Genomic DNA, 12,567 nt, shown 5'->3' with positions numbered 1-12,567 from the left:
GTACACACTAACATCATGCTCTATAAGTACAAACACAGATTGAACAGGATTATTTGCAATTTGTTTTTAGGTTGCACTCCTAGAGAAGAACTTCTTTGAGAGTAAGAAGGAGCTGGAATATATTCAGAGTGAGCTTAACGATCTCCAAATGGAGTTGCTCGCTCTTGGAGAGAAGTACCAAGCTGCTATTGAGGAGAAACGGCTGCTAGAGGTCGAGGCTGAGCTCATGCAGAGGAGGCTGATAGTTGCTGAAAAAATCTCTGGCTTGAGCTCTGAGAGTGAACGGTGAGGCTGTAAAAGATATAACACACTTAACCTAACCCAACCTTGCTTAGAGTTGCTTATTTGTTTATTGTTAATCGCCTTTTCTTGATTCACCTATTTCTTTTTACTACCCACTCAGATGGACACAAAATTTGGAGGAGTTGAAGCAGCGTCGAGTGCGTCTCCTGGGTGACTGCCTGATATCTGCTGCTTTCCTGAGCTATGTAGGGGCCTTCAGTTGGGACTTCAGGAATGAAATGGTATACCAAGTATGGGTTAAGGATGTGCAGGATAGAGGCATCCCCTTGAGCCAGCCTTTCAAATTGGAAAGTCTTCTGACTGATGAGGTAGAAATCAGCAGGTGAGAAGGAGTGTGTTCTCACTACAGATTATACAAGTTTCACCTTGACAAGACAATATACAATATGATTTTGTCCAATCAAATGATAGGAATTAGGTGTTGTGGTAGCAGGCTAGGTGCTTGTTGCACTTATGTGGATTTGTCTTTATTTTGGCTGCACGCTGACTACTGTATAGGGCTAACAATGTGTCAAATAAACCCTATGTGATAGATGGGGCTCAGAGGGCTTGCCTCCAGATGAACTCTCAGTGCAGAATGGAATCCTCACAAGCAGGGGGAGCCGTTTTCCCATATGTATTGACCCACAACAGCAAGCACTCAACTGGATTAAGAAGAAGGAAGAAAACAATAACCTCAAGGTACAAAATCTTTCATTCCTTTACAGGATTTGTTTCATTACCGCTCACAAGTCCCAGAATGACTGCTGACTTAGCTTCCCACTGGTGACAGCCCCACAATTAGCACTTTGAAGCATAGGTGAGGATTTACTTTTTTGTTTCTGCCGGTCGGTGCTCAAAACAGTTGAATGCCCAATCCGGCCTAAAATGAACATTCGGCAACAACCATAGCATACATGACTTGGATTTGGATACATTTCAGAACCATAGCTAATTAACAGTGACAACTGACACGCACACACAAAATATTTACAGCGATTGGTGATCATAAGTTCAATTAACGACGCACACCATGGAACGCAAAGTAGGATAATCAATCAATCAATCAGTGACACGAAATGATTTAGTAAAAAGGCTCACATGAACATCAATCATAGGCCGAGCCTACGAGACCGTTGCTGTGAGACACCGCTGCTATAGTAGCTTACACCCATAAAGAACGCAACATATTAGTATCGGCTAGAAGGGGCCTGCCTATTAACAAGCTAAACAAGTTGTAATAGGCTATCTAATGTTATATGTTACTAACAAAGCATACAAGTACACACAGTCAAATACAGTCAACCATCAACACAACAGCCCACACATTAAAAATTTGATTCGTTTTTTGCTCACTATTGATGGAACCTCTTTCGAAGGAAAGTGTTACCTGTTTTATAATGTGGGCTATGTCCTGCAGCGTATGCTGGGTGGAGTTTGCTATCGCTGGCGCACAGGGTGCTCAGTCTTCTACGTGCGTGCTCAGGCCCGGAGACACCCACGGAATCGGCAGCTACGCTTTGTAAAGAGTTACAACCTGCTGACATTGTCATCATCCTTTTCTTCCCCAGATCTCATCTTTCAATGATCCAGACTTCCTGAACCAGCTAGAATTGGCCATTAAATATGGCTTCCCATTCCTTTTACAAGATGTGGATGAGTACATTGATCCCGTGATTGACAATGTCCTGGAGAAGAACGTAAAAGGAACAGAGGGCAGACAGGTCCTCATGCTGGGTGACAAGGAGGTGGACTACGATCCCAACTTTAAACTGTACCTCAACTCTAAACACGCTAACCCCAAATACTCCCCGTCAGTGTTCGGAAAAGCCATGGTCATTAATTATACTGGTAAGATTGTTTGGTATGCCAACCATGGTATTGTCTGTAACATTTGAACAGCGTGTTATGAATGCTGTGTTTGTCTGTGTCCATTCATTGTATCTATATTACCCGTAGTGACTCTTACGGGTCTGGAGGACCAGCTGCTGAGCCTTATCATGGGCTTTGAGAAGAAGGCGCTGGAGGAGCAGCGGGAGCATTTGATTGAAGAGACAAGCAACAATAAGAAGCTGCTGAAGAAACACGGGGACTCCTTGCTCAGAGAGCTGTCCACGACTACAGGCAACATGCTGGATAACACAGAGCTGATTTACACATTGGAGGAGACAAAGGCAAAAGCCAGTGAGGTCCGTTTGGCTACAGCCGGCATCAGTGAACTCATGGAGTAAAAGCATTTTCACTGAAGTCATTGATCCTAGTTTTTAATTTATTTAATGTTGTGATCATCAGGTATTTGAGAAACTACAGTTGCTCGAGAAGACATCTTTGGAGATTGATCAACTCAGAGACAGCTACCGACCTGCTGCCAAGCGCGGTGCTATCCTGTTCTTCGTACTGACAGAAATGGCTCTGGTGAACAGCATGTACCAGCACTCTCTAGCCTCCTACCTGGAAGTGTTTGAGCTTTCACTGCGCAGATCTCTGTTTGACTCTGACCTGCTCAAAAGACTGAATAACATCATGAACACTCTGACATACAGTGTTTATAACTACGGCTGCACAGGTAAAATAATAACTTGAATAATGGAATGGATGGAAAAGGATCAATATCTTAAGATAAAAGGTAGTATTTATGGTTACTTTGTGGTTATTATAACCTCAACTGACTGTGTGTCCTTAGGTCTGTTTGAGAGACACAAGCTGCTCTTTTCCTTCAACATGACCATCAAGATTGAGCAGACGGAGGGGAGGTCACCTCAGGAGGAGTTGGAGTTCTTTATCAAGGGTGAGATATCCAGAGAAGTTTAACTCATCTAAAATGTTTAAGTAGATGTTTAAGTAGGTGTTCAAAGCTCTTCTTGTGTTTCCACTTCGCGTGTAAAGGTAATCTATCCCTGGAAAAGAGCACTCGTAAAAAGCCCTGTGACTGGCTTGCAGACCAGGGCTGGGAGGACATAGTGAAACTAGCAGAGCTCTTTCCTGAGCAGTTTGGCTCTCTGCCGGATGATGTGGAGAAAGATCCCACTGACTGGAAGTCTGTAAGTGACCACAGTGACAGGAATCACTATCGGCATTTTACATAATCGGTTGAGAGTTTAACCTTGATTCCTTTTCTCCTTAGTGGTATGACTTAGATGGACCAGAACAGGCTCAAGTCCCCATGAAATATGAGGAGACCCTGTCGGCCTTTCAGAAGCTGCTGTTGCTGCGCTGCTTCCGTGTTGATCGAATCTACAGAGCTGTGACTGACTACATCACTGTCACCATGGGCGAGAAGTGAGACTGTTTCTGTTGCAATATTGCAATTAAAGATGTATAGTATATACTGTATAATGTATATACACCACTGTGGTGCTGCTTAAGTTGACTAAACACAATTTGTTTGACAATGTTTATAGAAGATGTAAATATTTACACAGAGAGAAACAAAGCCCTGAGTTTCTATGTGTTTTCTTGTGTTTCTGCTCAGATATGTGCAGCCCCCTGTGATCAGCTTTGATGAAATTTATTATCAGAGCACACCGTCCTCCCCCATTGTCTTCATCTTGAGTCCCGGCTCCGATCCAGCCGCTGACCTCGTGAAACTAGCCGAGAGGGCAGGCTATGGAGACAGCAAGTTCAGGTTCAAGTCCCTTGCTATGGGTCAAGGCCAAGAAAAGGTACTGAAGACTTCTCCTCCATATCACAGCTGCGAAGCTTTAAGTGTGGTCACGTGGAATGAGTATGGGGAACAGGAAGTAGTCACACTAAGTATCAATAAAAAGTTAGGACGTTGAGAGTAACTGTCTTCTGAACCTGTGATAAAGGTGGCACTGCATTTGCTGGAGGTGGCGAGATCCCGTGGTCAGTGGTTGTTGCTGCAGAACTGCCACCTGACGGTACAGTGGCTGAAGGAACTGGAGAAGTCCTTAGAGAAGATCATTAACACCAACCCCAAATTCCGCTTGTGGATCACCACCAACCCCATTAAGGATTTCCCCATTGGCCTACTGCAAAAGTCTCTGAAGGTGAAACACTTTTTCTCTTTTCCTTCAGAAGTATCTTTTGTAGGGTTTCTAAGATCCAGTATTCGGTACAAGGATTTCCGTAAATAGGTGTTGAATTAAAATGTTTTTCATCTCTATGTTGGGAATATGACATTGTTGCATTTCCAATACAGCGAGGTGATACTAGTTTTAAATTGTACTCGCCAGTGGGGGGTAGCCACATTCAATGAGCGTGGAAGAGACAGTTTTTTGTGAAGAAAAGCAAGTCTTGAAAGCTTAATATGAGACCAAATGGCTTGTTGAGACTGGTGTTTTGATGGTTAACATTTTACAATACTAACTACAACAATAATAGGTACAGAATGTTTTAATTGTGTTTACGTGTACTTTAATATTGTGTGCAGGTAGTGACAGAGCTTCCCAACGGTCTCAAGCTGAACATAAGAGCCACATACTCTAAAATCTCCCAGAAGACCTTGGACTCATGCCCTCACCCTGCCTTCAGAAGCCTGGTATATGTGCTGGCCTTCTTTCATGCTGTGGTGCAAGAGAGACGCAAGTACGGCAAGATTGGCTGGAACGTCCTCTGTGACTTCAATGAGTCTGACTTCTTCGTAAGTGGCACGGGAGTCATTTTCACTGTGTTTCAGGGATTTGATTTTTAGTCTCCATTTAAGTTATATTTCAATTAACTTGTAAATGGTTTAAAGTATGATACTGTGTTCAACAGGTGAGCATGGAGATCCTGAAGACCTACCTGACCAAAGCTCACAACCAAGGAGGAAGCCTTATTCCCTGGGGAAGTCTTAAATACCTTATTGGGGAGGTTAGGCTAAATTCATTGTGTTTTAATAAATTGTATATATATTATGTTGCTGGCTGATGCTGTACATTAAGCATGTCTGTATAATGTTTTGTAGGTGATGTATGGTGGGCGAGCCATAGATAGCTTTGACCGCAGGATCCTGACAATCTACATGAATGAGTACCTTGGAGACTTCCTCTTCTACACCTTTCAGCAATTCCGCTTCTTCAGCAACAAGGACGTCGATTACAAGCTCCCACCAACTGGGCCCAAGGGAGTCTATGTTGGTCAGTCAATATTTTAATTGCTTTACATTCTCTTAATTACTAAAAACAAAAAATTGCAATAGCTGCAATTATGGACGTGCATGCATCCATCACATTTGAATGCATTCACACACACACAACCTCATGAACAGCCTCCAAGGGCAAAACTGTGGCTGCCAAAGGGTGGGACATTTTCCTGACCGACCGACAGAGCGAGATATAGAGCTGCTGGTCGCTGCTAAAAAGTAAATTTGTACCTTGCTATCTGTTACAGATGAGATTGAGATGCTGCCACTGGTGAACACAGCAGAGGTATTGGGTCTTCATTCCAATGCAGAGATAGGATACTACACACAGGCAGCTAAAGACATGTGGACTCACCTAAGAGACCTGCATCCTCAGACAGGTATGATTTGGCATCTTTCTTCTATTTTGCCTCTTAATTGATTTCAACGGAAGAAATTGTAACGTTGCTTGCCCGCCTCCACATTGAGTTTGAGTGCAGAAGAGCATTCCTTGAAGTAATATTTACTTTTTTCCGAAGGAGAAGCTGTTCCATACTGTTGAAGGGTGTTTACTCTCTTTGCCACCATGCTGCCATGTGTTTCCTCTCTCATGGCCTTTTAACACTCTCATATGCCTCAGGTGAATCTGCTGGAAGCATCAGTAGGGATGAGGTCATCAGCCAGGTGGCCCAGGACATTCAGAACAAGCTGCCCAAGTTATTCGACATAGACGTGATCTGTAAAAAGTTTGGGTCTGACATTTCCCCGACCTCAGTGGTGCTGCTTCAAGAACTGGAGCGCTTCAACAAGCTAGTGGTCCGCATGCAGCACTCTCTGGCTGAGCTGCAGAGGGTGAGACGGAAGGGCAGAGGACAACAAGATATTGGGGCAACAAACAGATATGTGTCGCGTCTTTGCGCTTCACACAGGTTTGTATTTGTTCTGATTCTCTTGTGTCCCCTAGGCCTTGGCTGGTGAGGTGGGAATGAGCAGTGAGTTGGATGAGGTTGCTCGGGCACTTTTTAATGGTCACATCCCTGCCATTTGGAAGAAGTTGGCCCCTGAAACTCTTAAGTCTCTCAGCAACTGGATGAGCCATTTCAAGAGGCGTTATGAGCAGTATAGCTACTGGGTGAGGACGGACACACACTATCACAGATCACCTCTTTATATGTCGTCCCTTTGTGTTCTGGCATTAAAAAGTAGGGAAAGCATCTTTATGTCTGATGTATCTGTGTATCTTGTGTCTACCAGGTGGATGAGGGAGAGCCAAAGGTTATGTGGCTATCAGGACTCCATATCCCAGAGTCCTACCTGACTGCCGTGGTCCAGGCTGCATGCAGGAAAAATGGTTGGCCTCTAGAACTTTCCACACTGCACACACAGGTGACCCAGTACCGCAGTGAGGATGAAGTCAGTGACGGACCTGGACAGGGTAATGAAATAACACTCTCCATCTGCAGCATAATCAGTAATTTGCTGTAAAAAAAAAAAAATGCAAGATGGCGCTGTGCCAGCAGCTCCCCTCTGTGTTTTAATTTTTGTCTTTTTTCACTCTTTCCCCTCTACTTTTTATTTTTTATTTTCCTTAATGTTTGGTTTTTACGGTCAGACAACAGACTGTAACATTTTTGTCAACTTTTTTCGTGGCTTTCTGTTACTTTTCTTCCTGTTTGTAACGGAGAGCCACACACAATGAGTGGGGGCCATTGTTTACTCCCGCGATCAGCTGATTGCGCTGAGGAAACCGCGGCTGCTGCCCGGCGTCAGGCCTGAGATCCCAGCGGTGCTACGGAGAAGGGCTCGGGGCTGCAGGTCGGGCGTTAAGCGGAGGGCGAAGAGGAGGAAATATAAACCTTCGGTACCGGCGATCATAACGGGGAACGTGAGGTCTTTGGCGAATAAGACGGACGAACTCGGCGCGCTGGTTAAGACCGAGAGGAACTTCTGTGAGTGCAGCGTCATGTGTTTCACGGAGACATGGCTGCAGCGGATTTTCCAGATCACAGTATCACGGAATATATTAAATTCTGTGAACAAACCACGATTCCATCCCGGACTGTACGCTGCTTCCCCAACAATAAACCATGGATCACCAGTGACCTGAAAGCTCTTCTTAACAAGAAGAAAGCAGCTTTCAGGTCTGGGGACAGGGACGAGCTCAGGAGAGTCCAGCGCGACCTGAAGTTGATGATCAGAGAGCGCAAGGACACCTACAGGAGGAAGCTGGAGGCCAAACTCCAGCAGAACAACGTGAAGGAGGTGTGGACGGGGATGAAGCAGATTACCGGCTTCAAGGTTGGAGGTAGACAACCAGAGGGCTCCCTGGAGAGGGCCAACGAGCTAAACTGTTTCTTCAATAGATTTAGCTCACAGCCCTCATCTGTCTCCTCCACAAACCACACCTCCCAAACACCACCACCACCTCCCCCTCTGTCCCACCTGGTGAGCTGCATGGACTCAGAGCCCTCCACTTCAAAGGGCTCTGCCACCACCGAGACTATGACCCCCCTCCCCCCCCCCTCTCTGTGACGACTGGCCAGGTTAGGAGACAGCTGGAGAGACTCCACCAAGGCAAGGCTGCTGGACCTGATGGCATCAGCCCCAGGGTCCTGAAGACCTGCGCCAGCCAGCTGTCTGTCGTCCTGCAACACCTATACAACCTGAGCCTGAAGCAGGAGGAAGTCCCGGTGCTGTGGAAGACGTCGTGCCTGGTTCCTGTACCAAAAAAGACGACACCATCTAGCCTCAACGACTACCAACCAGTTGCCCTCACATCACATGTGATGAAGGTGCTGGTGAGGCTGGTCTCGGCCCACCTCCGACCGCAGGTGAGATCCTCACTGGACCCTCTGCAATTTGCATACCAGCCTCATGTGGGGGTGGACGACGCCATCATCTACCTGCTGCAACGAGCTCAATCGCACCTGGATGGAACTGGTGGCTCTGTGAGAATCACTTTCTTTGATTTCTCCAGTGCCTTCAACACCATCCAACCAGTGCTGCTGAGTGAGAAGCTGCGGGTGGTGGGGGTTAGCGCGTCCACCGTCTCCTGGATCACTGACTACCTCACGGGCAGACCACAGTTTGTCCGACTGGGCCGTGTGCTGTCTGGTGTGGTGGTCAGTGATATTGGAGCCCCACAGGGAACTGTTCTGTCTCCCTTCCTGTTCACCTTGTACACCACTGACTTCCAGTACAACTCAGGGTCATGCCATCTGCAGAAGTTCTCTGATGACTCTGCAGTGGTCGGGTGTATAAGGGACGGACGGGAGGAGGACTACAGGGCCGTAGTGGATGACTTTGTGGAGTGGGCCGGTGGAAATCACCTGCGTCTGAACGTGGCCAAGACCAGAGAGATGGTGGTCGACTTCAGGAGGAAGACGACGGCTCCACAACCGCTGAGAGTTCAGGGAGAGGATGTGGACATGGTAGAGGAGTACAAGTACCTGGGTGTCTCCATCGACAACAGACTGAACTGGAAGACCAACATCAACGCTGTGTACAAGAAGGGGATGAGTCGACTCTTTTTCTTGAGGAAACTTCGATCCTTCAACGTGTGCAGTAAGATGTTGGAGATGTTCTACCAGTCTGTTGTGGCCAGTGCACTTTACTTCTCTGTAGTCTGCTGGGGGAGCAGCATTGGAGCCGGAGACACCAACAGACTTAACAAACTAGTTAAGAAGGCCGGCTCCATCATTGGCTGCAAACAAGACAATCTGGAAGAGGTGGTGGAGAGGAGGACACTGAAGAAACTATTATCCATATTGGATAACCCGGACACACCCTCTCCACCACCTACTGCAGGGACAGCGGAGCACTTTCTCCAACAGACTGATCCAGCTCCGCTGTCACAAGGAAAGATACAGGAAAACATTCCTGCCCACTGCAATAACACTTTACAATAAATCACCTCTGGCCAGATCATCCTCCACATAATTACACACTGCTACACTGTTGTTTGCTGGGGCTGATTTTTGCACTTCTGTTTTTCACCTAGTTAGTTCATTAACACTATTCTATTTCATTGTATATACTGTGCATTTTTGTTGTTTTATCTTATATATTCTGATATTTAATTTGTCCTACTCCGTTATTCTATTGTATATATTGTGCATTTTTTAATACTTAATATTTTTGGTTACTCTGTTACTTTGCTTCTTGGTGTGTCTTGCTGCTGTAACATACAAATTTCCCCCTGGGGATGAATAAAGTACATATCTATCTATCTATCTAATTAGTTTTGAAGACTGATAGTATTTTCCCCTGCAGGCTGCTTTGTGTCCGGCCTGTATCTGGAGGGGGCGGACTGGGACACGGAGAAGGGCTGCCTGGTGAGGAGTACACCAAAGGTTCTGGTAGTTGAACTACCTATTCTCAGAGTCATCCCCATACAGGCACACCGCCTGATTCTAAAGGTGATGACCACATGCACTACAGGTCTCCAAACATATGACTTACTTCACTATTTCAATGTTTATTTCCTAACTGTCATGTGTGTTTTGTACCACAGAATACGATACGGACACCAGTCTACACCACATCTCTGCATAGGAATGCAATGGGTGTGGGGTTGGTGTTTGAGGCAGACCTGAGCACCACTATCCACATCTCCCACTGGGTGCTCCAGGGAGTCTGTTTGTCCCTCAACGCTGACTAAAGACAGCCCTCAGCCTAACCGAGCTGGTTAGCTTTCACACAATCTGTTCCAGCATGTTGATTGATAACATTGATTTCTGCTTTTTTAGAGAGATAAACAAAACTTTTAGTACCTCTCATTAATGGGTACATTACAGGAAGCCAAATAAGTTATGATGAAAGATTGCACATATGTTTTAAAAATAAAGGAAACTAGATTCTTGGCTCATTATCTACTCCATAACTTGCATTATTTTCTCACTAGTCTTCATGTTGACTCCTATTTATGAGGAAAGTAACCACACTGAACCAGAACCAACAAGGGACCATCAGCTCCTTTCACAGAAAAGCAGAAGTCACTGTAACGATATTAACAACTTGTTAAAGACTTGCAGTGATCCTCAAACAGATAAATCACTTTTCAAATGTGACACGCTTGGAGAAGCTTTCAAGTTCAGGTCGCATTTCAACAAACACCTGAGAACCCACTCAGATGAGAAGTCACATTCTTGCAGCTTCTGTGGGAAAGGATTCAGTAAGATATCCTCATTGAAGGCTCATAAAAAAACTCCACACAAGTGACAAGCCGTATTCTTGCGAAACATGTGGAAAATATTTATTTTCGCCAGCAGGTGGTGCTGTGAGTCTTAGTGAAAATGAGCTTGTAGACATCCTCAGGCCATGCGTGTTATCAAGCATGGGAAGTTTGGGACCTTTAGGAAAAAGTCCAGCTAATTTACGTCAATATATTTGATGGGGAATCATGTAAAGTAGCCGGCGGCTACGACTATTCCACCAAACATTCGACCAAACCTTAAGTTTTGAATAATTTTTAATCACAAAGGTCTTGAGATTGTACAGACCAAATTTGAAGAGGATCAGACAAATTCTGCAGGAGGAGCAGAATCTTTAGCGTTGAAATGTGCTCAAGCTTGAAGTAGCATCATGCATAAGAAGTTTTAATAATAATTTTTAAAAACTGCGTTAACGAGCGATACAATAATTGTCGGCGTTAACTAATTAATGCATTAACGCGATAATGCGTTAACTTGCCCAGCCCTAATATATATATATATACAGTTATGTGAAAAAGTGTTTGCCCCCTTCCTGATTTCTTATTTTTTTGCATGTTTGTCACACTTAAATGTTTCAGATCATCAAACAAATTTAAATATTAGACAAAGATAACACAAGTAAACACAAAATGCAGTTTTTAAATTAAGGTTTTTATTATTAAGGGGGGGGAAAAAATCCATAAACTTATAAAGATCAATGGGTGATGGTGCTAATAGTGCAAACAGAGGTAGTAGTGCAGTATGTCTGATTAATTGTTCATCAGAGTGCCGGCCAGTGGAAAGAAGCTGTTCCTGTGCTTTCTCTTAATAATCTATTGCAAACTTAAGCACCTATCTCCAGTGTGAGGGAGCTACGTAACATCCGGTTGCAAATTCCAATACCGATGCCGGTATTCTCTTCCGGGTTCACCTAATTTTACCGTCCTGTCCTCGTCCACTGTCATGATATCCGGTGTGCTGTATGCCTGGTTTCATGTGAATGCACTGTTTGCATTTTCTTCTTTATCATCACAGTCATATCCTATTTCTTTTGCTCTCTGTCCCTCCAGAGCTCCCACAGCAACATGTCTGTAAGAAGGAGGAGGTTCTCTCTAACCAGCAGCTCTGTATTCAGGAGAGGGTCTGGACCAAGAGGACCCAGATCCTCCACAGATCAAAGAGGAACAGGAGGAACATACATACATACAAAATACATGGGAGACAATTCAGTTCTTGAGTTCATTGTTCCTGCAAATGTTTGACCAATTTGATTTTGCTTTTGTTTTTAGAATGTATTTACTTCAGTAATCTGAGTAGATTGTGAACAGTGATGTTTAGGCTGAGAGCCTCTCTGTATTGGTGAGTCAGTCATTTTGTCATCAGTACTATAGACAACTTTTCTTTTTTGTCTACGTTTCATTTATTTTAGATTTTTTATTTATCTTGTAATCGCATCAACTTGATGAAATTGTTATGGATTTTAGAGGCGGCACACAAACACAAATTGTAGATGGTGTGCTACATGGTGCTGTGAAAGAGTCAGCCTCAGCAATAGTAAGGAAAAGTGAATGAACAGTGAGGATCAGGGCAGTGAGCAACAAAATGCTCTTTTTTGATCTCATGTTTGTATTCTAACAATAAAGCGTTGGGAGGTGATGATGTAAGAATACCAGATTCACACTGAGGTCTAAAGCTTTACGTATATTCTGTTCATCAAGGCTGCAGATGTCTCTCACTGACCTCGAGAGTAAAAGTAGTCATAGTGAAGAATAGTTATTCTACGAGTGTGTTATACCATGTGAGAGGTGTTTCAATGTTTCATCTCACTGGATGTAGATTGTTAATTTATGATTTAATACCGTAGCTGATGGATCCTGATTGTTTGATCAGTGGAGCTGCCTCATGTTGAACAAGCTGTGGTGGAATGTAACTACATTTACCTAAATACTGTATTGATGTACAACGTTTTGTCCTCAGATGGCAAAGATTTCATAGAAGTTCCACATGAAATATTGAACATTAAAAAAA

The 12,567-nt window shown here is 44.4% G+C and overlaps 1 protein-coding gene across 1 annotated transcript in view; it reads left to right on the top strand.

Moving 5' to 3' along the window:
* Window positions 1-12,542, top strand: part of dnah10 (dynein axonemal heavy chain 10) — a 32,673-nt gene extending 20,131 nt beyond the window's left edge. The window contains exons 58-78 of the mRNA XM_076099642.1: window positions 71-285; window positions 404-625; window positions 837-984; window positions 1,854-2,133; window positions 2,242-2,471; window positions 2,575-2,848; window positions 2,966-3,070; window positions 3,169-3,323; window positions 3,407-3,561; window positions 3,755-3,944; window positions 4,092-4,292; window positions 4,676-4,885; window positions 5,002-5,097; window positions 5,192-5,363; window positions 5,617-5,748; window positions 5,988-6,199; window positions 6,312-6,479; window positions 6,602-6,782; window positions 9,620-9,765; window positions 9,861-10,033; window positions 11,610-12,542. Coding sequence (XP_075955757.1) covers window positions 71-285; window positions 404-625; window positions 837-984; window positions 1,854-2,133; window positions 2,242-2,471; window positions 2,575-2,848; window positions 2,966-3,070; window positions 3,169-3,323; window positions 3,407-3,561; window positions 3,755-3,944; window positions 4,092-4,292; window positions 4,676-4,885; window positions 5,002-5,097; window positions 5,192-5,363; window positions 5,617-5,748; window positions 5,988-6,199; window positions 6,312-6,479; window positions 6,602-6,782; window positions 9,620-9,765; window positions 9,861-10,007 — 3,639 coding nt within the window. The 3' untranslated portion in view covers window positions 10,008-10,033; window positions 11,610-12,542. The remainder of the gene's footprint in view (window positions 1-70; window positions 286-403; window positions 626-836; window positions 985-1,853; window positions 2,134-2,241; window positions 2,472-2,574; window positions 2,849-2,965; window positions 3,071-3,168; window positions 3,324-3,406; window positions 3,562-3,754; window positions 3,945-4,091; window positions 4,293-4,675; window positions 4,886-5,001; window positions 5,098-5,191; window positions 5,364-5,616; window positions 5,749-5,987; window positions 6,200-6,311; window positions 6,480-6,601; window positions 6,783-9,619; window positions 9,766-9,860; window positions 10,034-11,609) is intronic.
* Window positions 12,543-12,567: the final 25 nt, after the last annotated feature.

This window comes from Anarhichas minor, unplaced genomic scaffold, assembly GCF_050575085.1.
Source record: "Anarhichas minor isolate MPS153535 unplaced genomic scaffold, ASM5057508v1 ptg000025l, whole genome shotgun sequence".
In the NCBI taxonomy this organism is placed as follows: Eukaryota; Metazoa; Chordata; class Actinopteri; order Perciformes; family Anarhichadidae; genus Anarhichas; species Anarhichas minor.
The sequence above is the reverse complement of the archived record's forward strand: the minus strand, read 5'-3'. Positions and strand labels throughout refer to the sequence as shown.